Source organism: Pleurodeles waltl, chromosome 5 (assembly GCF_031143425.1).
Source record: "Pleurodeles waltl isolate 20211129_DDA chromosome 5, aPleWal1.hap1.20221129, whole genome shotgun sequence".
NCBI classification, from domain to species: Eukaryota; Metazoa; Chordata; class Amphibia; order Caudata; family Salamandridae; genus Pleurodeles; species Pleurodeles waltl.
In genome coordinates this window covers 429,273,312-429,300,020 of record NC_090444.1, presented here as the reverse complement: position 1 = coordinate 429,300,020, position 26,709 = coordinate 429,273,312, and the positions used below count along the sequence as shown (strand labels likewise).

At 48.6% G+C, this 26,709-nt stretch overlaps 1 protein-coding gene across 1 annotated transcript in view; it reads right to left on the bottom strand.

The window, feature by feature from the left end:
* Positions 1–26,709, bottom strand: part of PSME4 (proteasome activator subunit 4) — a 1,396,200-nt gene that overhangs the window by 125,601 nt on the left and 1,243,890 nt on the right. The window contains exon 44 of the mRNA XM_069234194.1: positions 17,811–17,973. Within this exon, the coding sequence (XP_069090295.1) occupies positions 17,811–17,973 (163 nt within the window). The remainder of the gene's footprint in view (positions 1–17,810; positions 17,974–26,709) is intronic.

Genomic DNA, 26,709 nt, shown 5'->3' with positions numbered 1-26,709 from the left:
ATGTACTCAGACAGCAGGGGACGGTTTTGTTTTGATTTAACATCTTGGGACTGTGGCCAAATCCCAATGTGTGATTTTCAAAGCAGACTTAAACTAGCCAGCATGTTTTGCTAAATGAGGATTTTTTTTTCCAGAAAGCCCTTCCCCAGTTCTTTAAGATATAAAAAGATGGCCCTGCTTAGTAGCGGTGAAATTTCTAAGATCTCCGTCAGGATTGGACGTAAAATGCCTGACACCTGTCCCGTGAGGGTGAAGATCTCTTTCTCGCAGTTGAACGGGGTAATCTTCTTGCTGGCATGAGAAAGATGAAACATCTGACCGGCCTTATGGTGATGAATTTTTATTTCATTATTTGCTTTGCATAATATTATCATAACTATGTATATATTTGCTGTGCACATTGCATTTGAGAATAATTTTGGTATATTTTTCTTTCATTGTTGTGACTATTTTTAAACGTGTGCTTTTAACATGCTAACCTCCTTTTTAGGAACCTCGCGGTGAAATAACAATAAATATCTTCTTTGAACTGAGAAGTGCATTCCAGAGATTTTTGTCAGCTCGTTCATTAGTGAAACCAAACTTAAGTGTAGGGGTAGACTCCTCACACTCTCTTGTGAAAAGATGCAGAATCCTATGACCACACGAACGCTACCCTGACTGAGGGCTTTGGATTCTCAACTGAGGAGTATAGGATTTGGTTCAGAGGGACTTACAAAACCTCAAGCCAGACCGGCGTTGATTTTGTTGACTACTCAGTGAAAACACTACATTGGTGGATAAATGGCAGTGGAGTGTATGACTATGATGGGCTTTATAATTTGTTTATGAAGGAAAACCTGTTAAGTAATTGCTTCAATGACCAGTTGCATCAACATCTGGTAGACCTAGGTCCAATTTCGCCCGGAGATTTGGGAAAGAAGGCAGACCATTGGTTCAAGACTAGGGTGACCAAGACTTCCACAGGGGGTGACCAAAAGAAAGGGGTCACAAAGCCTCCCCAGGACACCTAAGGATAAAAGCAAATGATCTTCTCAAGGGACCCAAAAACCTCTCATGAGGGTGGGCCCCAAGCCTCTTCATAGTCAACAAATGGGTACTAGGGTAAAAACGTTGATCCCAAGAAGGCCTTGTGTCATAACTGTAAACAGCATGGACAGCAAACTGGAGACATGGCCTGTCCCAAGAAAAATCCCACTAACACTACTCCAGTTAGTACTTGAATACGCAGTTGCAAGGTGGGATCAACAGCATGCCCAGAGCAAATCAGGGTTCACACTGAAGCTACTCTAGTCTCTGAAGGTGGGTGGATATAGCGACACTGGCTGCCTGGCCGCCTAACATGCAAAAATACAGGCAGCAGCTCTTGATCAATGGGACAAAGGTAGAAGACCTGAAGGATACAGAATATTTGGATAGACAAACATATCCAGTTACCAATGCTGACAATGTGACTAAAGTCCATCCAATGGCTATGGTGACTTTAGAATGGGGAGGGGTTACTGGCCTGAAAAAAAGAGTGGTCTCTTCTGCAATCCCAGTGAAATTTTTGCTAGGGAATGATCTGGAGTCCTCAGAATGGGTTGAGGTAGAGCTCAAAACCCATGCAGCAATGCTGGGAATCCCTGAACCAGTGTGCATGAAAACTAGAGCACAGGGTGAAAAAAAGTGTTGGAGCCTGGAATAATAGCCCAACCTTCCAAGAGAAAAGGTAGGAGGGACTGGGGGACCAGCCTCTGAACAGCAAAAGAAACAAGATCTCTCTTCTCAGGAAGATGTCCTATACCCTGAGGGAACTGAGTCCATGGAGCTGGAGCCTTATCAGGTAGAGCTCTCGGGCCCCCGTGGACCCACAAGGGAATAGCTGTGCTAGGGACAAAAGACTTGTCCCACTCTTGAAGGCCTGAGACAGCAAGCTGCTTAACAGGAGAAGGGAGATGTCAGAGGCTCCCGCTGGGTCTATTGGGAAGATGGACTCCTCAACACTTATGCCAGAGATACCAAACATGGTGCCACTAGATGAGTAGTAGTACCTCAGGAGTTTATTTGGGACAAACCAAAACATGGAGCAGACCTGTGAACCATTTGTATTGGCCCACCAACATGTCCTACAAAGTTAGGGAGCTTTGTAGCTCCTGTGTCACTTGTAAAGCCAGTGGTAAGACAGGTGGCCACCAAAGTCCCCCCTCATTCCACTTCCAGTGGTGGGGGCACCCTATGAGAGGGTTGGTGTGGACATTGTGGGTCCACTTGAACCTCCAACAGCCTCAGGTAATCAGTACATACTGGTAATAGTGGATCATGCTACCATGTACCCTGAAACAATTCCACCTTAGATTAACTACTGCCCCAGCAGTAGCCAAAGCCCTAATTGGTATTTTTACCAGAGTGGGTTTCCCTAAGGAGGTGGTTTCTGACAGAGGTACAAACTTTATGTCAGCTTATCTGAAACATATGTGGAATGAGTGTAGGGTGACTTACAAATTCACCACACCATACCATCCACAAACCAATTGACTTGTTACTTGTTGAGAGATTCATCAAGATGTTGAAGGGTATGATCATAGGGCTCCCTGTAAAACTCAAAAGGAGATGGGATGTCTTCCTGCCATGCCTGCTTTTCGACTACAGAGAGGTGCCTCTGAAGGGAGTAGGGTTTTCCCCCTTTGAAATACAAGTGACTTTCCCTCAGTAACAATATAACTGGTAGAGACCTATTCTATTTGCAGATTCCTTACCTTTGAATTTACCCAGGTACCAGACTGGATATAGAGATTTTTCTTCGAGCTTTACCTCTGTGCACTGTAAGGTGGTGTCGGTCGATTCAGCGGGCATCATTGGTGTCGTGTTCGCCGTGATTACATTGCGGTCGTATATAGGCACCACTCAGACGTGCTGATGTCAGTTTCTTTTCACGACTTTCCACGCCAGTAGAATGGAGCTATGAAGAACACAGGGTGGTGCGCCAAAACTAGGGCCCTTAAGAGGAAGTTCCTGTCCCTAGAAATCAGTTCGCAGTGCGGGGAGGATGGGTGGGTCGGTAAGGAATCTGCAACTAGAATATGTCTCTACCAGATATATCGTTACCAAAGGTAAGTAACTTGCACATCTGATAGAGACTTCTAGTTGCAGATTCCTTAGCTTTGAATAGATACCCGAGCAATACATCCCCGGTGGTGTGCTGCAAACCAAGATCACACCAAAAAGTCCTGAAGGCCCGAACGGCCAAAGTAGCCGTCCCTTTGGACCGGACTGTCTAGGCAGTAGTGTTTGGTCAAAGTGTGCAAAGATGCCCACGTCTCTGCCTGACAAATATCCAGGACAGGAAATCCGCATGCTAACGCAGTGGATGCAGCAGTGGCCCTGGTAGAATGAGCCCGCAAGCCGTCAGGAGGTTGCTTTTTCGCCAAAGCGTAGCACATTTTGATGCAAAGAAGCACCCATTGAGAGATGGTATGTGTGATGAAATGCCTCCTTGGCATGGTTACCCCTAACTTTTTGCCTTTGCTGATGCTAAGTTATGATTTTAAAGTGTGCTGGGACCCAGCTAACAAGGCCCCAGCACCAGTGTTCTTTCCCTAAACTGTACCTTTGTCTCCACAATTGGCACAACCCTGGCACTCAGGTAAGTCCCTTGTAACTGGTACCCCTGGTACCAAGGGCCCTGATGCCAGGGAAGGTCTCTAAGGGCTGCAGCATGTCTTATGCCACCCTAGGGACCCCTCACTCAGCACATGCACACTGCCTCACAGCTTGTGTGTGCTGGTGGGGAGAAAATGACTAAGTCGACATGGCACTCCCCTCAGTGCGCCATGCCAACCTCACACTGCCTGTGGCATAGGTAAGTCACCCATCTAGCAGGCCTTACAGCACTAAGGCAGGGTGCACTATACCACAGGTGAGGTCATATGTGCATGAGCACTATGCCCCTACAGTGTCTAAGCAAAACCTTAGACATTGTAAGTGCAGGGTAGACATAACAGTATATGGTCTGGGAGTTTGTCATACACAAACTCCACAGTTCCATAATGGCTACACTGAAAACTGGGAAGTTTGGTATCAAACTTCTCAGCACAATAAATGCACACTGATGCCAGTGTACAATTTATTGTAAAATACACCCAGAGGGCATCTTAGAGATACCCCCTGAAAACATACCCAACTTCTAGTGTAGGCTGACCAGTCCCTGCCAGCCTGCCACACACCAGACATGTTGCTGGCCACATGGGGAGAGTGCCTTTGTCACTCTGTGGCCAGGAACAAAGCCTGTACTGGGTGGAGGTGCTTCTCACCTCCCCCTGCAGGAACTGTAACACCTAGCGGTAAGCCTCAAAGGCTCACCCCTTTTGTTACAGCGCCCCAAGGCATCCCAGCTAGTGGAGATGCCCGCCCCTCCGGCCACTGCCCCCACTTTTGGCGGCAAGGCTGGAGGAGATAATGAGAAAAACCAATGAGGCATCACCCACCAAGTCAGGACAGCCCCTAAGGTGTCCTGAGCTGAGGTGACCCCTGCCTTATGAAATCCTCCATCTTTAGTTTGGAGGATTACCCCAATAGGATTAGGGATGTGCCCCCCTCCCCACAGGGAGGAGGCACAAAGAGGGTGTAGCCACCCTCAAGGACAGTAGCCATAGGCTACTGCCCTCCCTGACCTAAACACACCCCTAAATTCAGTATTTAGGGGCTCCCCAGATCCCAGGAAATGAGATTCCTGCAACCTGAAGAAAGAAGAAGGACTGCTGACCTACAAGCCTGCAGAGAAGGAGGAAGACGACAACTGATTAGGCCCCAGCCCTAACGGCCTGTCTCCAACTTCGAAATCCTGCTCCATCGATGCATTCGACAGGGACCAGCGACCTCTGAAGCCTCAGAGGACTACCCTGACCCCCAGGACCAAGAAACTCCTATGAGCAGTAGCTCTGCTTAACAATCTGCAACTTTTCAACAACTTTAAAAGGCTTCACGTTTCCTGCCGGAAGCACACTCTGCACCCGACGCCCCCGGCTCGACCTGCAGAAAACCAACACCTCAGGGAGGACTCCCCAGCGACTGCGAGCCCGTGAGTAACCAGAGACGACCCCCCAGAGCCCCCACAGTGACGCCTGCAGAGAGAATCCAGAGGCTCCCCCTGACCGTGACTGCCTGTAACAAGGGACCCGACGCCTGGAACCAACATTGTACCCGCAGCCCCCAGGACCTGAAGGAATCGAACTCCAGTGCAAGAGCAACCCCCAGGCGACCCTCTGCCTAGCCCAGGTGGTGGCTGCCCCAAGGAGCCCCCCCTGTGCCTGCCTGCATCGTTGAAGTGACCCTCGGGTCTCTCCATTGTTTTCAATCTAAAACCCAATGCCTGTTTGCACACTGCACCCAGCTGCCCCTGTGCCGCTGAGGGTGTACTTTCTGTGTCTTCTTGTGTGTCCCCGGTGCTCTACAAAACCCCCCTGGTCTGCCCCCTGAGGACGCAAGTACTTACCTGCTGGCAGATTGGAACCGGAGCACCCCTGTTCTCCATAGGCGCCTATGTGTTTTGGGCACCTCTTTGACCTCTGCACCTGACCGGCCCTGAGCTGCTGGTGTGGTAACCTTGGTGTTGCCTTGAACCCCCAACAGTGGACTGCCTATGCCCCAAACTTGAGACTTGTAAGTGTTTTACTTACCTTCAAAACTAACCTTTACTTACCTCCCCCAGGAACTGTTGATTTTTGCACTGTGTCCAATTTGAAAATAGCTTATTGCCATTTTTACAAAGACTGTATGTGATATTGCTTTCATTCAAAGTTCCTAAAGTATCTAAGTGAAGTACCTTACATTTAAAGTATTAACTGTAAATATTGAACCTGTGGTTCTTAAAATAAACTAAGAAAATACCTATTGGCCTGGAGTAAGTCTTTGAGTGTGTGTTCCTCATTTATTGCCTGTGTGTGTACAACAAATGCTTAACACCACCCTCTGATAAGCCTACTGCTCGACCACACAACCACAAAATAGAGCATTAGAATTATCTACTTTTGCCACTATCTTACCTCTAAGGGGAACCCTTGGACTCAGTGCACACTATTTCTTCCTTTGAAATAGTATATATAGAGCCAACTTCCTACGGTACATTTCTGCAACGCCTTCCCTTTCTTCGCACCCACATAGCCAACAAAGAGTTGATCGTCCACCCGGAAGTCTTTAGTACGATTGAGATAGAACGCCAACGCTCTTTTTGGGTCCAGACGGTGGAGACTCTCCTCCTCATGGGAAGGATGTGGGGGTGCGTAGAAGGTAGACAAAGTGATGGACTGGCCGACATGGAACGGTGTAACCACCTTAGGAAGAAAGGAAGCTCTAGTGCGTAACACCACTTTGTCGGGGTGTACGGACAAGTACGGAGGTTTTGAAGAAAGGGCCTGAAGCTCACTCACCCTGCGAGCAGAGGTGATGGCGATAAGAAAGACAGTTTTGAATGTGAGGAGCAGTAAGGGACAATTATGCATAGGCTCAAAGGGAGTACAAATCAAAAAAGTATGTACAAGATTAAGATCTCACTGAGGCATGATGAAGGGAGTGGGAGGAAATAAGCGAGTGAGCCCCTTCAAGAATCTACTCTCAAGTGGAGATTTAAAGAGTGAGGGCTGATCAGGAAGCCTGAGAAAGGTGGAAATGGCAGACAGATACCCCTTAAGGGTGCCCAATGCAGAGCCCTGCTGGGCCAAGGAATGAAAATGTCACTTACCCAGTGTACATCTGTTCGTGGCATTAGTCGCTGCAGATTCACATGTTGAGCACAGTCCGCTGCCTGGTGTTGGGCTCGGAGTATTACAAGTTTTTTTTCTTCGAAGAAGTCTTTTTTGGTCACAGGACCGAAGGACTCCTCCCTCTTCGGCTCCATTGAGCATGGGCGTCGACTCCATCTTAGATTGTTTTCCCCGCAGAGGGTGAGGCTGGAGTTGTTTGCTATAAATAGTGCCCATGCAATGGAGTGAATACGTATGTACATAAAAAGTTTATAATAATTATTTACAAATGTACAAATGTTTAAGATTTAAGATTTACTTTTAAACGGCTACAGGCTTCCCGGGGAGGCGGGAGGGCACATGTGAATCTGCAGCGACTAATGCCACGAACAGATGTACACTGGGTAAGTGACATTTTCAGTTCGATGGCATATGTTGCTGCAGATACACATGTTGAGCATAGACTATAAAGCAGTTACCTCCCCTAAAAGCGGTGGTTTAGCCTGTAGGAGTTGAAGTAGTTTGGAATAATGTTCTTAGTACAGCTTGGCCCACTGTAGCTTGTTGTGCATTTAGTACATCTACACAGTAGTGTTTAGTAAATGTATGAGGCGTAGACCAGGTTGCAGCCTTACATATTTCGCTCATAGGAATGTTTCCTAGAAAGGCCATTGTAGCACCTTTCTTTCTGGTTGAGTGTGCCTTTGGTGTAATAGGCAATTCTCTCTTGGCTTTAAGATAGCATGTTTGAATACATCTGACTATCCATCTAGCAATGCCTTGTTTAGAGATTGGATTTCCTATGTGTGGTTTTTGAAAAGCTATGAACAGTTGTTTTGTTTTCCTGATTAACTTTGTTCTGTCAATGTAGTACATTAGTGCTCTTTTGATGTCTAATGTATGTAGTGCCCCTTCAGCCACGGAATCTGGCTGTGGGAAGAACACTGGTAATTGTACTGTTTGATTTAAATGGAATGGTGAGATTACTTTTGGTAGAAATTTTGGATTTGTTCTTAGAACTATTTTATTTTTGTGTATTTGAATAAATGGTTCTTGTATGGTAAATGCCTGTATTTCACTTACTCTTCTGAGGGATGTGATTGCAATGAGAAATGCGACTTTCCACGTTAAATATTGCATTTCACAGGAATGCATGGGTTCAAAAGGTGGACCCATGAGTCTTGTTAAGACGATGTTAAGGTTCCATGAAGGAACTGGTGGTGTTCTTGGTGGTATAATTCTTTTTAGCCCTTCCATGAATGCTTTAATAACTGGTATTCTAAATAGAGACGATGAATGAGTAGTTTGTAGGTAAGCAGATATTGCTGCGAGGTGTATTTTTATAGATGAAAAAGCGAGGGTTGCTTTTTGCAAATGTAGTAAGTATCCCACTATGTCCTTTGTAGAGGCATGCAATGGTTGGATTTGATTGGTATGGCAGTAGCAAACAAATCTTTTCCACTTAGATGCATAGCAGTGTCTAGTGGAAGCTTTTCTAGCTTGTTTTATGACCTCCATACATTCTTGTGTGAGGTCTAAGTGTCCGAATTCTAGGATTTCAGGAGCCAAATTGCTAGATTCAATGATGCTGGGTTTGGATGCCTGATCTGTTGTTTGTGTTGTGTTAACACATCTGGTCTGTTGGGTAGTTTGACATGCGGTACTAGTGAAAGGTCTAGTAGAGTTGTATACCAAGGTTGTCTTGCCCATGTGGGTGCTATCAGTATGAGTTTGAGTTGGTTTTGACTCAATTTGTTTACTAGATATGGAAGGAGAGGGAGAGGGGGAAAAGCGTATGCAAATATCCCTGACCAACTCATCCATAGAGCATTGCCTTGTGATTCGCGGTGTGGGTACCTGGATGCAAAGTTTTGGCATTTTGCGTTTTCTTTTGTTGCGAACAAATCTATCTGGGGTGTTCCCCAAATTTGAAAGTAATTGTTTAGAACTTGGGGGTGAATTTCCCATTCGTGGACTTGTTGGTGATCTCGCGAAAGGTTGTCTGCTAGTTGGTTTTGGATCCCTGGAATAAATTGTGCTATTAGGCGAATGTGGTTGTGAATCGCCCACTGCCATAGTTTTTGTGTTAGGAGACACAATTGTGTTGAGTGTGTTCCTCCTTGTTTGTTTAAATAATACATTGTTGTCATGTTGTCTGTTTTGACAAGAATGTATTTGTGTGTTATTATGGGTTGAAAGGCTTTTAACGCTAGAAATACTGCTAACAGTTCTAGGTAATTTATATGAAATTTTGTTTGGTGTACGTCCCATTGTCCTTGAATGCTGTGGTAATTGAGGTGTGCTCCCCACCCTGTCATGGAAGCATCTGTTGTTATAACGTATTGAGGCACTGGGTCCTGAAATGTCCGCCCTTTGTTTAAATTGTTGCTGTTCCACCATAGAAGCGAGAGGTATGTTTGGCGGTCTACCAACACCAGATCTAGAAGTTGACCCTGTGCTTGTGACCATTGTGATGCTAGGCACTGTTGTAAGGGTCGCATGTGTAGTCTTGCGTTTGGGACAATGGCTATGCATGATGACATCATGCCTAGAAGTTTTAGCACAAATTTTGCTTGTATCTTTTGGTTTGGAAACATAGCACTTATTACCTTGTGGAATGCTTGAACTCTTTGTGGACTTGGAGTGGCAATTCCTTTTGATGTGTTGATGGTTGCCCCTAGATATTGTTGTGTCTGACACGGTTCGAGGTGTGACTTTGTATAGTTGATGGAGAAACCCAGTTTGTGAAGGGTTTGTATGACATATGTGGTGTTGTTTGTGCACTTTCTTACTGTGTTGGTCTTGATTAGCCAATCGTCTAGGTAAGGAAACACATGTATTTGTTGTCTCCTGATATGTGCTGCTACTACTGCTAGACATTTTGTGAATACTCTTGGTGCAGTTGTTATTCCGAATGGCAACACCTTGAATTGGTAATGTATTCCTTTGAATACGAACCTTAGGTACTTTCTGTGAGAAGGATGTATCGGTATATGAAAGTACGCATCTTTTAGGTCTAATGTGGTCATGTAATCTTGCTGTTTGAGCAGTGGAATGATGTCTTGTAGTGTGACCATGTGAAAGTGGTCCGATATGATGTAGGTATTTAGTGTCCTGAGATCTAATATTGGTCTTAATGTTTTGTCTTTTTTTGGAATTAGAAAGTACAGGGAGTAAACTCCTGTGTTTTTTTGTTGTACTGGTACTAATTCTATTGCATCCTTTTGCAGTAGTGCTTGAACTTCTAGTCCTAAAAGTTCTAAATGTTGTAGTGACATTTTGCGTGTTTTTGGAGGGATGTTTGGTGGGAATTTGTGGAATTCTATGCAATAGCCATGTTGGATTATTGCTAGTACCCAATTGTCTGTTGTAATCTGCTGCCAAGATTGGTAGAATTGGCTTAGTCTTCCCCCCACTGGTGTTGAGTGAAGGGGTTGTGTGACTTGAAAGTCACTGTTTAGGTGGAGGTGTTTTTGGAGTTTGGAATTTTCCCCTACTCCTTGGGAATTGACCCCCTCTATATCCCCTGAAACCTCCCCTTTGGAATGAACCCTGATAGGGTGTGGTTCTTGTTTGTTGGCTGGTGGTGTCTGTGGGTTGGCCACGAAACCCCCCTCTAAATGGAGTTTTTCTAAAAGAGCCTCTGCTCTGCGGGGAGTAGAGTGCGCCCATGGCTTTGGCCGTGTCTGTGTCCTTTTTAAGTTTTTCAATGGCTGTGTCCACTTCAAGGCCAAAAAGTTGTTTTTCGTTGAAGGGCATATTAAGGACAGCCTGCTGGATTTCAGGTTTGAACCCTGAAGTGCGGAGCCATGCGTGTCTCCTTATGGTGACAGCAGTGTTGACTGTTCTTGCTGCAGTATCGGCTGCATCCATTGAAGAGCGGATTTGATTGTTCGAGATCGTTTGTCCCTCTTCAACTATTTGCTGCGCCCTTTTTTGGTATTCCTGGGGAAGATGGTCTATGAGAAGTTGCATCTCATCCCAGTGTGCGCGGTCATATCGGGCTAGCAGCGCTTGAGAATTTGCGATGCGCCATTGGTTGGCTGCCTGTGATGCGACTCTTTTTCCTGCCGCATCAAATTTTCGGCTTTCTTTGTCCGGAGGTGGGGCGTCGCCAGATGTATGGGAATTTGCTCTTTTGCGAGCTGCCCCTACTACTACGGAGTCAGGTGGTAACTGCGAAGTAATAAACACTGGGTCTGTGGGTGGTGGTTTATATTTCTTATCCACCCTTGGGGTGATGGCTCTTGATTTCACGGGCTCTTCAAAAATTTGTTTTGCGTGCCGTAACATCCCTGGTAGCATTGGGAGACATTGATATTGGCTATGTGTAGCCGAGAGGGTGTTAAATAAAAAATCATCCTCTATAGGATCGGAATGCAGTTGGACATTGTGGAATTCTGCTGCCCTAGCCACCAGTTGCGAGTATGAGGTCCTGTCCTCTGGCGGTGACGGCTTTGTGGGGTATGAATCGGGATCATTGTCCGGCACTGGGGTGTCGTATAAGTCCCAAGCGTCTTGATCCTGATTATCTTGACTTATAGTAGTTTGCGCTGGTGAGTGCATTTGTGGCGGAGTTTGTGCCGGCGATGCCTGTTGTGGTGGAGAGGGCGGAGGTGTGACTTTTTTAACCACTTTGGCTTGTGGTTGTGCGTCATCCTTAAGAAATCCGATCCTTCTTTTTCTCATTATTGGGGGAAGGGTTGATATCTTCCCTGTGTCTTGTTGGATGTACAGTCTCTTTTGTGTGTAGTCTGATTCTACACTTTGGAGCTCTTGTCCAAATCTGTGCATCTGGCCACTTATTCCTTGTTCCTCTGTGTAGGAAGGAGGTGTGGAACTTTTCGGCGCCGAGAGAGAATCTTTTTTCGGCTTCGGTACCGACTGAATTTTTGTGGCTTTCGGCAGTGTGTCTCGGTGCCGATGTTTTTCGGTGCCGGCATCTTGTTTTTGCTTCTCGGAGCCGCTATCTCGGCTCCGAGGTTGCTCCATGGCGGTCCCTCGACCGGAGTCGGGTGTCTTCGCTATGGGCGTGCCCTTTTTCGGCGCCTTCGACGGGTCGCCGGTTTTATGGGTCGAGCCATGGCCTGTTGGCAGTGGTGTCCCCTGGGCTTTTGTTTTTTCGATGGTCTTTATTTTCGACGTCTTACTCACTGTTTGTTGTTGTTGTTCGACGTCGGAGTCTCCGGATTCTGAGTCCGGAACCGAGAATGTTTCCTCTTCGTCGTCGAAACGTTGTTTTGTCGGCGTGGACGCCATTTGTAGACGCCTGGCTCTTCGGTCCCGGAGTGTTTTTCTGGACCGGAAGGCTCGACAGGCCTCACAGGTATCCTCCTTGTGCTCGGGGGACAAGCACAAGTTACAGACCAAGTGCTGATCTGTATAAGGATACTTACTGTGACGTTTTGGGCAGAAACGGAACGGGGTCCGTTCCATCGGCTTCGGCGTCACACGCGGTCGGGCCGACCAGGCCCCGATGGGGGATCGAAGCTACCCCAAAGTCTTCCGATGATCGGTGTCGATGTACCTAACTATCCCGATACCGAACGGAACAATACCAACGCTTTCTTCCGAGATTCTGACTAACTTTCCGAACCGAAACACGGAGCGAAAAGGAACACGTCCGAACCCGACAGCGGAAAAAAACAATCTAAGATGGAGTCGACGCCCATGCGCAATGGAGCCGAAGAGGGAGGAGTCCTTCGGTCCCGTGACCAAAAAAGACTTCTTCGAAGAAAAACAACTTGTAATACTCCGAGCCCAACACCAGGGGTCAACAGATTTGTTAGTGCACCATGCCACAAATTTATTTCAACGACAGGCGTATACAGTTTTAGTCGAGGGACGCCTGGCTGCCAAGATAACATTGCAGACTTCGGGTGGAAGGGCAAATGCCCTCAACTGTTGCCGCTCAATCTCCACGCATGAAGGCGGAGGTTGGACAGGTTCGGGTGGAGGACCGTCCCCTGCTGCTGCGACAAAAGGTCCGCCGAGGCAGTCTGAGTGGAGGGTCGATGGACATGCTCAGTAGCTCGGGATACCACACTCTTCGAGGCCAGTCCGGAGCCACCAAGTTAACTTGGGCCCGGTCGCTCTTGATCTTCTTGAGAACTCTGGGCAGAGAAGGGATAGGCGGGAAGGTGTAAAGGAAGCCGGAGTTCCACTAGAGACGAAAAGAGTCTCCGAGCGAGTGCCGCCTTGGAAACTCCAACATGCAAAATAGCTGACATTGCGCGTTCTCGGTGAAGGTGAACAGATCTAACCAAGGCTCTCCCCACTTGAGAAAGAGACCTTGTGCCACCTCCGGATGGAGATGCCGTTCGTGATAGACAGTGCGTCGGCGGCTGAGTTTGTCTGCTCTGGCGTTGAGAGAGCCCGCCAGATGTTTAACCATCAGGGTAATGCCCTGATGTTCCAGCCATGTCCAGAGGCGCAGTGCCTCCCGACATAGGGTCCATGAACCTACCCCGCCTTGCTTGTTGGAGTACCACATGGCGGTAGTGTTGTCTGTGAACACCTGCACCACTTTACCTTTGAGAGAGGGAAGGAATGCCTTCAACGTAAGTCTGATCGCTCAGAGCTCCAGCAGGTTGTTGTGGAGTCCCGACTCCGCCGGAGACCAGAGGCTTCTGATCTCCGCCTCTCCCATGTGGGCGACCCAACCCAGAAGCGACGCATCTGTCACTATTGAGAGATCTGGTTGGGGAAGGGAGAGGGATCTGCCATTGACCTAAGTGGGATTCGAAAGCAGTGCCCTCTGAGATCTGGACCATGTCGGAGAGATTCCTCTGATGCTGCGCCCACTGGAACTTCAAGTCCCACTGCAGAGCCCACATATGCCACCTGGCATGTGCTACTAGCAGGATGCAGGAGGCCAAGAGGCCCAGCAGCCTCAGAGTCTGTCTCACCGAAACCCAAGACCAAGACTGAAAGATCGGAATCATAGCCTGAATGTCTTGGACTCGCTTTTGGGGAGCGTCTGAGAGGGAGTCAGGTGTGACTTCGGCACTTTGATAGTGTACCCCAGCTGATGCAGGAGGTTCGCCATAGTCTGGAGGTGTGAGACCACTGTCCGGGGCGAAGGCGCCTTCAACAGCCAGTCGTCTAGGTAGGGGAAGACTGGGACCCCTAACCTGCGCAGATGAGCTGTAACCACCGCCATCACTTTCGTGAACACCCGAGGGGCACTGGTAAGACTGAAAGGGAGCACGGTAAACTGAAAGTACTCGTGACCTACCACGAATTGTAGGTAACGTCTGTGGGCAGGCAGGATGGGGATGTGGAAATAAGCATCCTGCAAGTCCAACACTACCATCCAGTCTTCTGGGTCTAAGGCAGGCAGAACCTGAGCCAGGGTGAGCATTTTGAACTTCTCCTTCTTGAGGAAGTAGTTCAGGTCCCGAAGATCGAGGATAGGGCGCAAGCCTTTGTCCTTCTTTGGTATCAGAAAGAAGTGGGAATAACAACCACAACCTACTTCTAACACAGGGACCCTCTCTATAGCTCCCTTGGCCAAGAGAGCCGCGACTTCCTGGCGGAGAAGCACCAAATGATCCTCCGAAAGGGGATGGAAAAATGGTGGCATATGTGGCTGTGCGGATTCGAAAGGGAGGGAGTAGCCCTTCCGAATGATTTGCAAAACTCACAGTCCGTGGTGATATGTTCCCAGTGGGGCAGGTGATGGCGTATTCTGCCATCTACTGGTGCAGGAGTAGAGGGATGGACTAGGAAGGTTTGGTGGCTGCTGCAGGGGCAGGGGTGGACTGGACAGACCTCTGGTTCCCTGACCCACAACTACGTGGGTTTCCGCGCCACCGGCCACGCATCCAGCGTGCATGGCCCGGTGGCTGGGTTGAGGACGTGACAGGGCGCCCCTTCTGTAGCCACGAAAGGGATGAAAAGCGGACTGTGGGGGGCGTGTGGTGGCAGAGAGGCCAAGGGACCGAGCCGTAGCCCTGGACTCCTTGAACCTCTCCAAGGCTGAGTCTGCTTTGTCTCCGAAGAGACAGGTGCCATCAAAAGGCATGTCCATGAGTGACTGTTGGACATCCCCCGAAAAACCAGAAGTACGTAACCAGGCATGGCACCTCAAGGCCACTGTCGTAGCAACCAATCTGCCCAGAGAGTCAGTCGTATCCAGCCCACAACAGATGGTGAACTTTGCCGCGTCTCTCCCATCTTTGACTGCTTGGGAGACAATAGCACGGGCCTCCTCCGGTATCTGCGGCAGGACTTGCGCAACCGTATCCCACAGGAAGTGGGAATAATGGCCCAAAAGGCATGCGGTGTTCACGGACCGCAGCGCGAGGCTGGAGGAAGAAAACAACTTCCCACCAAACTGTTCCAGCCTTTTGGATTCCCTATCCGGAAGGAAACGCGCCAGAAGAAGAGGACGCCTGGATAACAAGACTCAGGCGTAGGATGTTGTGACAGGGACTTCGGGTCGTTTGGCGGAGGCCGATGGCGGCGAGCGATCGTCCTGTTCACAGGAGCCCCTGTGTTGGGTTTGGACCACGTACCCAAAATGACGTCAGTGAGGGCTTCATTAAATGGAAGAAGGGGTTCAGAAGTAGAAGCCCCAGGTTGAAGCACCTCCGTCAGGAGGTTAGACCTGACTTCGACAGTAGGTAGCTCAAGGCCAAGGACCTCAGCCGCCCTACTAACCACCATAACATAGGTAGCTCCCTCCGCTGTAGCCACGGTAGGAGGAGACATCATGCCAGAGTCAGGAGAAGTATCAAGACCACTGGCTTCGCCCAAGTCCTGTACCCAGTCTATAGTAGGGTCTTCCTGGTATTCATAAGGGTCCAGGGATCCCTCCAATTCCTCCCCGTATTCGTACCCATAGGAAAATGGGTCAGAATCTGACCTCTGGCAAATAGGGCCCACCGAAGCCGATGGCGGCGTCGGCCGACGAGAATGGGGTCGACGTCGATAGTGGGCACTACCGACAGCGTCGCTAAACGACTGGGCGCCGGGGAAGGTCTAGACTGTGTGACCGACATCGGCGCGGATCCGCGCACGGATACGGAGGCGAACTCGGTGGCCGGGGCCGAAGCTGCCAGCGTGGAAGCTGAAGGCCCCTTGGGCCCGAAGGCACCGCATCGGGGTGGCACGCCCAAAGATGAGGCGCGTGGCCTTCTAAAACTCTTTGAGTTGGGCGGGGGTCGCTCCGGCTCCGGAATACTCGGGGAAGCGGGGAGCCGACCCAGACGTAGGCTCCGAGGACGGAGGCCAACTTTGTTGGTGCTCGTTCCGCGTCGTGTTGGCCGAGCGACGGGGTGAAGTCGGAGAGCGATGGGACTTCTTTTTCTTACGGTGATCGGGACTTACGCGGAGTCGATTGCTGGGCCGCCATCAGCTTAAGGGACCGCTCCCTCAAAGCCTTCGGATGCATCGCCCGGCACTCGGAGCACGACTTCGGGTCATGGTCGCGCTCGAGGCACCACAGACAGACACAATGAGGGTCCGTCACCAACATCATGCGGTGACAGTCCTTGCACGGCTTGAACCCGGTCTTCGGGGACATCCTCGATGCACCAAGTTCGCACCAAAAAATGTCGTCAAAACTGTCGAATTCGGCCCAAAAATAGCCAAGGGTAGCTCTCTCGGATCAGCGCGTGGCGCGGAAAGAAAAGAACTGACGTCACTGCGCGAGGGCGGCGTCTATGTGCTACTCCCGACGTCATCACGATGCCTACGGAGTCGACCGACGCCACCTACCGACGCGCAAGGGTATTGCTCGAAGAAAAAATCTCCGGATCCAGTCTGAAGCCTGTGGGAAAATTCTAAGGTAAGGAATCTGCAACTAGAAGTCTCTATCAGATTGATCAGATCCACTGTTTTAATATCTTTAGTGCTTTTCCCGTTAATGCATTATTAAGAGACTTCCATAGATAGTGAACAGTATTTTTTACTTTGCAATAAATGTTCATGCACCTCTTAATAAATTAAAAGGAAAAGGAAATTATGAAACCGTAAACCTTAACAGTGAGTCTTTCAATTTGTAACTCAATTAGCTATTTCATATATGTTACACCAACATGTGATCCTGTCACCTACGGGTGTACTTAAGGTGGGACAGAGTTGATATCACCACTGTTCTTGGGGCATCTGTTCCTTCCGGAAACCACATTTCTTTCTCGCCAGTCCATATTTGTGTCTCAGAGAGCTTAGAGCAATGACAATACATATCTAGCAAATTTATCTACAAATCAAATCTCATCTGGACATGTTGTCTTACTACTGTAATATCACAAAATAAAATGATGGACGGAGTGCTGAAACTTTTCAAACACTCACCCCCTGTCTCAGAACTGGGTTTAATCCATCGTTATTTTGCCTGCCAAGTCACCCCAGTTCAGACCCAGCTATATGCAAATCAGTCTTGACCCTGCTCCCTATGGGAGCAGTCCAGCCTGAACTGCCAAGCCTGGTCCTCCTTGGACAGGATTCAAGCATCCTGGGACCAGTTTCAGGGTGTCACCCTTCATCAGCCAGGCTAGCTTGAATCCAGTGGCGCAGCAGGCAAGGGACCCACGTCTGGACATACCCATGCCACTTGGGGCACGCACAAGGCAATATCACAAAACAAAATGATGGACGGAGTGTTGAAACTTTTCAAACGCTCACCCCAGTCTAACTACTGTGCCTTTGAAAATGCATTACAGGGTAAATACAGAATTTATGGCCAATAATAAAGAAGTTTGAAATATAGCAGCCCGGGCCAGAAACTCTTTAAAGGGTCAATGCTAATTGCAAATAATCTAAAACAGATTAGTTCTATTCTTTAGTATTCTTTTCCCCTTTACAGTAGAAAAACAACAGACGTCCACTTCATGCAGCACCATCATGGAGGACCACCACTTCAGCTAATATTTAATTTTACAATTGTCTCCCAAATAACTAAATTTTCACATGTTTATTTTCAACTAAAATATCCCTAGAGGAAGATGCTATGCTTTGATGCATTACATTTCCAACATTTATATACCCACTGACGTTGGCCTCTGCTCTGGAGAACTCCTAAGGAGACATGTAGCACAAGACACAGACCCCTTCTAATAAAATATAAGATTAGCCTTATTTTACCTCCTGAAGGAATCGTGTCCATCACTATGTTTGGGTCTCTCTTCCTCTTCTTTGGCAGTCTTGTCTTGCTAAGCATTTCAAAGTGAGCCTGCATGGATTCATCCATTGTAAGGAAACTGCACTGCAGCAGTCCACTCAGGGTAGTAGCAGCCATTTCTCTCACCTATGAACAAGACATCAATTACCACATGACTGACTGCATTTCTTGCAAGAGAGATTTTCAGTACACTACAGTATGATATACTGGCAGGACACAGTTCTGCCTTTCGTCTAACCTTTGGTGTGTGTTTTTTTTTTTTTAAAGTAGTGCTGAGGCAAAGCCAGTAATGAAAAAGTTACTTACCTGGGGCATCAAAGTTTCTGATGGGGCCCTATCTAACCTGAAGATTCCTCGCATGCAAAACAATCACGGGTGTCAGGCTGGACCTGAAAACTGGAAAAAAGTACGAGTACTGGGGGTTAATGGAAATCACCTGCAATTCGCTAAACCTCCTGGCAAATGTTTTCGCCTAAAAAAAGACCGTGTGATCGATAGGATCTGTAAATAGCAGCTGTGCGTTAGCTCAAAAGGAAAACAAGTGTGATTCAGGTACCATTAAGGCATAATGAAGAGCATAGGAGGAAAAAACGCAATAAAGCTTTAAATCTAGTCACAACAGGTTACTTAAAAAGGGATGGTTGATCAAGTAATAGAAGGAAAGCAGAAATGGCAGACAGATATCCTTTTACTGTGCACAGAGCAAAGCCTTGCTGGGTCATAGAAAGAACAAAAAGAACTTCAGGCAAGGGTGCAAACAGAGGATCAACTGATTTGAATGGACACCAAGACACAATCCTGTCCCAGCAGCAGGCGTAGATGGCTTTAGTAGAAGGATGCCTGACAGGCAGAATGAGATCACATGCTTCAAGAGGGAGATCAAACCTTCACAACTATTGATGCTCAATCTCCATGCATGAAGGTGGAGAGTGGACAGGTTCGGGTGCAAGACCTTGTCCTGTTGTTGTAACAAGAGTCTCCCAGATGGGCAACATTAGTGGAGGACAGATGCTCAAACTTAGGACTTCAGAATACCATACTCTATGTACCCAGTCCGGAGCCACTAAGATGGCTTAGGCAAGGTGGTTCTTTATCTTTATGAGAACTCTGGACACAAGTGGTATTGGTGTTAAAGTGTATAGGAGTCATGGGCCCCACTTTAGACAAAATGCGTCTCTGCGTGAGAGGTGCTTTGGAAACACCAGCGTGCAAAATGTGCTGACTTTACATGTTCTCTGCGGTGGTAAATAGATCTAACCAAGGCTCTCCCCAATCTCAGAAGAGACTTTGCACCCCCTCCCGATAAATATGCCATTCATGATTCGCTAAGCATCAACAGTTGAGTTTGTCTGTTCTGGTGTTCAGAGAGTCCACCAGGTGATGAATCAGCAGGGAAATACCCTTATGTTCCAGCCATGTCAAGAGGCGCAAGGTCTCTCGACAAAGGGACCACACCACCCATCCTTGTTTGTTGCAGTACCACATGGCAGTTGCATTGTCCATGAACCCTTGCACTAGCCTTCCCTTGAATGAAGGAAGAAAGGCCTTCAATGCCAAGTGAAATGCCAGGAACTCTAGCAGGTTTAAGTGAAGGCCGGACTCACACGGAGACCAGAATCCTGATCTTCACCTCTCCCAGACTCCAGTCCAAACTCAGGAGTGATGCATCTGTCACCAGTGTGAGCTCTGGTTAGGGAAGAGAGAGGGAGGTTTGCCGTTGACCCAGTCACAGTCCAGGAGCCACCACCAGATGTCTTTTTGCAGTTCCCTTGGATATCTAAACCAGGTTGGAGAGACTTCCCTGAAGCTGCACCTACTGGGTCTTCAAGTCTCACAGCAGACCCCACATACGCCAATGATGAGACCCAGTACCTTCAGTGCTCCTTTGGCCAGAAGGCCTGGTACTTCTGGTCGCAAGAGCCCAATGCGGTCTTCTGTAAACCGAACTGAGGATGGAGGGAACGACAGTGGGGTTTGTTCGATTAAGAGGATGTAACTCAATTGGACAATTTCGAGCACCCATTTGTCTAAATGTTATTTCCCTCCTTTGGTGCAGATGGTATTGGATTCTGCCATCAACGTGATGCCCACGCTGGACTGAGGGCAAACTAAAGAGGTTTTGACGGTGCAGGCTGGGGGAACCTCTGGCTTTCGACCCCATGAGGTTTGTGGGAGTCACAGCCATGAGAGGACTGAGCCTGCTGGCAGGGAAGGAGCACCGCTGAAAGCTCCTACCACAGCCACGGAAGGGGCGGAAAGCAGAGGTCATGGGTCCACAGAGAGCCTCAACAACCAAATAATGGCTATACTATCCTTGAACCTCTCCAAGGACAAACTTGCCTTGTCTCCAAAGAAAATGGTTTCATCGTAAGTCAGGTCCATGAGTGAGGCTTGGACATCGTCCAAAAATACAGTACTCCTCAACTAGGTGTGACTTTGAAGAGCCACTAAAGAAGTACTGGCTCTGCCCAATAGGTGTTGTATTCAACCTGCATTTGATTGCATCTCGCCCGTCAGCAAGAGCACGGGAAAGTAAAGCCCAAACCGCATCAGTGACCACAGGCAGCACTGTATCCCACACAGTATAAGAATAACAGCCCAATAAGCATATGGTATGCACTGATCACAGTGCCAGGCTGGCAGAAGAAACATAAACCTCTTTCCGAAGGTATCCAGTCTCTTGGATTCTTTATCCAGAGGTGTGGCAGGTAACCCATTGGGATTGATTCAGGAAGTTGAGGCCACAAACTCACTTGGGTAGGGTGCTGGGAGAGGAAGGCTGGGTCCTTAGAAGCAGAGTGATTGTGGTGAGCAATCGTCCTGCGCGCAGGAATGCCGGTGTAAGGATTGGCCCAGGCCTCAAGCAGGATATCAGTGAGGGCTTCATTAAAGGTTAGTAATGGTTCTGATGTGTATATTCCCCCAGTTGAAGCACCTCCGCCAAACCATTTGTTTTGACTTGAACCGTGGGCAGCTCTAGTTTCAGGACCTCAGTCGCCCTCTGGACCACCATCGCTAAAAAAAGCTCCTTCCTCCATAGCCACAATGGGTGGATAAAAAAGGCCAGTGTCTGGTGAGGACTCCAAACCACTGGTGTCAGCCAGGTCATCATGCCAGTTGTCATCGGTCATGGACTATGCTAGGGCATCAGTGTAGGATTAGGGATCCTCAGAATCCCTCCATTCGTGTTTCTAAGTAATTCCTTCAATGAAATAGGGCTCTGACTCAAATTCAGGGAGCATGGCCCGGCTCAGCATTGAAACAGATGTCACCTGACACCGGTCTGGCTCCAATTACGACTCAGGAATCAACAGGATCGGTGCTGCCAATGGAACGGTTCCTGGAGAAGGCAGCAAAGTTATGGCTAGAGCTGATCTGGATCCACCAATGGATCCTGAGGGGTCTACTGCCACCAAGGGAGAACCCGCTGGTGGAGCTGCAGTTAAGGACCGTCCCGAACCTGTGGGATTTGAAGGTGCCCCAGGGGAGTTCGCCCACCCAAAAGTAGGCTTACCGCCTCATAAAACTCTTAGAGTTGGGGGTGGGAGATGTTCTATGGCTCTATGGAATTCGGGGAAGCACAGAGCATATCAAATTTCTGACTCTGGCTGCACAGGGACCACCTGCGAGTGAGGTCAGGACCTGTGTCGTTTCCTCGCATTATACAAGGAATGGGAGTGACGCAGAGAAGTTGAAGAGTGCTTCCACTTCCTGGACTTCTTGGGACTTTCCTGAAGTCGTCCTGGAGTGGGACGAGAACCAACACAACGACTTCCGGAGTGATCCTGATACCTCACACAGAGTTGCATGATGATCGGCCCAGAGCTTCAGGGCCTACTCACAGATGGCCTTTGGATTCATGGTCTTGCACTCTGTACATGACACAGAGTCTTGTTCCCTCTCCAGGCACCACAGACAAACCTAGAGGGGATCCATCACTGACATCTGTCATTGACAGGCATCACAAGGTTTGAACCCGATGGGTTTCTTCGGGGACAACTCCAAAACAAAGGTGGAAAACGAGAACGCACAATGGACGTCGACAAAAGGTCAAAGGATGTCTGTAGGATGCTGGCTCTCTATATAGTGCACTAAAGTATAAGTTACTTTCCTTTGGTAACAAAATATCTGGTAGACATTTTCTAGTTGCAGATTCCTTACCTTAGAATTTCCCCCAGGCATCAGACTGGATCCGTAGATTTTTCTTTGAGCAATACCCTTGCGCGTCGGTCGACTCTGCAGGCGTTGTTGGTGTCGCAGTCGCCATGAAGACGTCGGGAGTAGTACACAGACGCCACCTCAGCGCAGTGACATCAGTTTCTTTTAACGACTTTCCACGCCAAAGCACAGCGCCGCTAAGAGCACTGAGATTGGTGCGCCAGAGCTAAGGACTGGAAGGAGGGGAATCCCTGTTCCTAGAAATCAGTTCGCAAGCAGGGAGGATGGGTAGGTCGGTAAGGAAACTGCACCTAGAATATGTCTCTACCAGATATTTCGTTACTGAAGGTAAGTAACTTGTACATCTGATAGAGACTTCTAGTTGCAGATTCCTTACCTTACAATAGATACCCAAGCAATGCCATCCTCGGTGGTGGGCTGCGAACCAAGATCATACTAGGAAGTCCTGCAGGATCGAACGACCAAAGCAGACGTCCTGACGGACCTGACTGTCCAGGCAGTAGTGTTTAGCAAACGTGTGCAGGGACGCCCAAATAGCTGCCTGGCAGATATCCAGGACAGAAACTCTGCGTCTTAAGGTAGTGGAAGCAGCAGTTGCTCTGGTGGAATGAGCATGCAAGACCTCAGGGGGTTGCTTCTTGCCCAAAGAGTAGCACATCTTGATGCACAGAAGTACCCATGGTACGTTTTTGCACCGCCTTCCCTTTCTTCGCACCCACATACCCAACAAAGAGTTGATCGTCCACCCGGAAATCTTTAGTACGATTAAGATAGAACACCAACACTCTTTTTAGGTCCAGACGGTGGAGTCTCTCCTCCTCATGGGAAGCATTTGTTGTACACACACAGGCAATAAATAGGAACACACACTCAAAGACTTAACTCCAGGCCAACAGGTTTTGATAAAGAAAAATATTATTTTCTTAATTTGTTTTAGAACCACAAGATTAAGATTTCAAGTAAGTACATAAATTGTAAGGTACTTAGCATAGGTAAATATAGAACTTTGAATCAAAACAGTAATGTACACAGTTTAGCGTAAAATGGCAATAGGGTATTTTAAAAGTGGACACTGCAAAACTGAACAGTTCCTATGGTAGGTAAGTAAAGGTTAGTTTGTCCGGTAAGTAAAGCTCTTACAAGTTCAGTCTCCAGGGCATAGGCAGCCCACCGGTGGGGGTTCAAGTCAACCCCCAAACACTGAGCACCAGCAACACAGGGCATGTCAGGTGCAGAGGTCAAAGTAGGGCCCAAATAGCATAGGCGCCTATGGAGACCAGGGGTGCTCCGGTTCCAGTCAGCTAGCAGGTAAGTACCTGCGCCCTCAGGGAGCAGACCAGGAGGGGTTTGTAGAGCACTGGGGGGTCCCAAGTAGGCACACAAAGAACACCCTCAGCGGCACAGGGGCGGCTGGGTGCAGTGTGCAAAGCAGGCGTCTGGTTTTGTATTAGAAACAATGGAGGGACCTTGGTGTCACTCTAGTGGTGAGGCAGGGCACAGGAGGGCTTCTCGGGCCAGCCACCAACTGGGCAAAGGTGAGGGCCGCCTGCTGGTCACTGCTGCACCAGTAGTTGGTTCCTCACGGACCTGGGGGCTGCGGGTGCAGTGCTTCTCCAGGCGTCAGGTTTCTTTGTTACCAGGCAGTTGTGGTGAGGGGGAGCCTCTGGATTCCCTCTTCAGGCGTCGTCGTGGGGGTGCATAGAGGTCGGCTCAGTGTGGACACATCGTTGGCGTTGCCTGGGGGTCCTCTCTGCGGTGTTGGTTTCTCTGGACACGGGCCAGGGGCATCAGGTGCAGAGTGGTAGAGACTCACGCATCTGGAGTGAGAGCCCCTTTAAAGATGGTTTATTCTTGCTGCTTTAGACAGAGCTGCTGTCCACAGGAGTTTCTTGGTCCTATGGTGTTGCAGGGCAGTCCTCTGAGTCGGCAGAGGTCACTGGGCCCACAGGAAGCGTCGCTGTTGCAGGCTCTTTGAACCACTAGCTGGAGTGCCCTGGGGAGTTGTAAGACCAGGCTTGAGCCTTTGAGGCTCACCACCAGGTGTTACAGTTTCTGTAGGGGGAGGTGTGAAGCACTTCCACCCGGGACAGGCTTTGTTCCTGGTCACAGAGTGCACAAAGGCACTCACCCCATGTGGCCAGAAACCAGTCCGGAAGTGGCAGGCTGGCAGAGTCAGCCTAGCACTAGCAGTTGGGCTGGCATGCAGAGGGCATCTCTAAGAGGCCCTCTGTGTGCATTTCTCAATAAATCTCACACTGGCATCAGTGTGGATTTATTGTACTGAGAAGCTTGATACCAAACTTCCCAGTATTCAGTGTAGCCATTATGGAACTGTCTAGTTTGTGTTTGACAAACTCCCAGACCATATAGTGCTCATGCAGCCATGCCCTCGCCTGTGGTATAGTGCACCCTGCCCTAGGGCTGTAAGGCCAGCTAGAGGGGTGACTTACCTAGGCCACAGGCAGTGTTTTGTGTGCATGGCACCCTAAGGGGGATGACATGTCGACTTTGCCCTTTTCTTCCCACCAACACACACAATCTGCAATGGCAGAGTGCATGTGTTAGGTGAGGAGTCCCTTAGGGTGGCACAACACATACTGCAGCCCTTAGGGACCTTCCCTGGTCACAGGGCCCTTGGTACCACTGGTACCTTTTACAAGGGACTTAGCTGTGTGCCAGGGGAAACAATGGTACATTTTTAGTGAAAGAACACTGGTTAGCAGGCCCCAGCACACTCTCAGTCAAGTCAGCATTAATATCAAGCAAAAAGTGGGGGAGTAACTGCAACAATGAGCCCCTTTCCTACAAGGCCCCAACAAAAGTTCAAAGGGTGAAAAACCTACTCCCTTTTGTGGCACTTCTCTGTAGGCAAACAGCAGGCAAGGAAGTAGGACATCCCATCTCCATCTGAGTTTTTCAGGGAGTCCTCCAATCATGCCTTTTAGGGTCTGGTTGAACCTTTCTACCAGCCCACTGGTCTGTGGATTGTATGGGGTAGTCACTCCACATTCCTGCCACATATGTTTTAAGAATTCAGACATGATTTTTGACCCCCTGTCTGATACTATCTCCTTAGGGAACCCCCCCCTGGTAAAGACACCGAGGAGGACTTTGGCCACTGCAGGTGCAGTGATGGTTCTAAGGGGAATAGCCTCAGGATACCTAGTGGCATGATCCACTACCACTAAAAGGTATCTATGTGCTGATGCTTTTGGAGGGTCAATGGGACCAGAAAATGCACCCCCCTGGCCAGTGAGAAACTGACAACCAGTACAGCAATGACCAGCCGGCGACCCTCACCCTTGCCTAGTCGGTGGCTTGCCAAAGAGGCCCCCGTGCCCTGCCTGCAACGCGTAAGTGACCCCTGGGTCCCTTCATAGAGTTCTATTAAGAACCCAACGCAATTTTTGGCACACTGCACCCGGCCGCCCCGTGCCGCTGAAGGTGTGGTTTTTGTGCCTACTTGGGGCCCCTCCAGTACTCCTCCAAACCCCCCTGGTCTGCCCTCTCAGAACACGGGTACTTACCTGCCAGCAGACTGGAACCGGAGTACCCTCCATTTCCATAGGCGCCCACATTATTTTGGCTCCTGTATGACCTTTGCACCTGACCGGCCATGTGTTGCTGGGTGTTTGGGGTTACCTTGAACCCCCAACGGTGGACTAACTACACCAATGAGATTGAACCCGTAAGTGCGGTAGTTACCTCTGAAACTGTACTGTACTTACCTCCCCCAGGAACTGTTGAAAATTGCAGTATCCACTTTTAAAATAGCTTTTTGACATTTTAATGAAAACTGTGTACAATATTGAATCTATTCAAAGTCTCAACTATTACTACGCAAAGTATCTTTCATTTAATGTACTTACCTGCTAAATGAATCTTGTGGTTCTAAAAATAAACTGTAGAATATTGTTCTATATAAAAACCTATTGGCCAGGAGTCAAGGCACTGAGTGTGTGTTTTCACTTATTGCTTGTGAGTGTACAACAAATGCTTAACACTACCCTCTGATAAGCCTAACTGCTCGACCACACCACCACAAACAGAGCATTAATATTACCAATTATTACCTCTGTCAAGCCTCTTGGGGAACCACTGGACTCTGTGCACACTGTATTTCATTTTGATATAGTATATACAGAGCCAGCTTCCTACAAGGAGCCATTAAGGCTCACCGCCAAGTGTTCCTGTTCCTTCAGTGGGGAGGAGTGAAGCACCTCCACCCACAGCAGACTTTGCCCATGACTCCTGAGAGCACAAAGGCTCTCACCCCAGGGTATCAGAAGCACGTCTGGTAGTGGCAGGCTGGCATAGACCAGTCAGCCACACACTAGAGAGCTGGGTGAATTTCAGGGGGCATCTCTAGGATGCCCTCTGTGTACATTTTACAATAAATTCATCACTGGAATCAGTGTGGGTTTATTGAACTGAGAAGTTTGATACCAAACCTCCCAGTCTTCAGTGAAGCCATCATGGAGCTGTGGAGTTCGTAATAACCAACTCCCTGCCCATGTACTCATTTTGGCTACGCTGCACTTACAGAGTCTAAGAATGGGCTTAGACACTGCAGGGGCATATTGCTCATGCAGCTATGCCCTCATCTGTGGCATAGGGCACCCTGCCTTACGGCTTTAAGGCCTGCTAGAGAGGTGACTTATCAATGCCACATGCAGTGGTTTG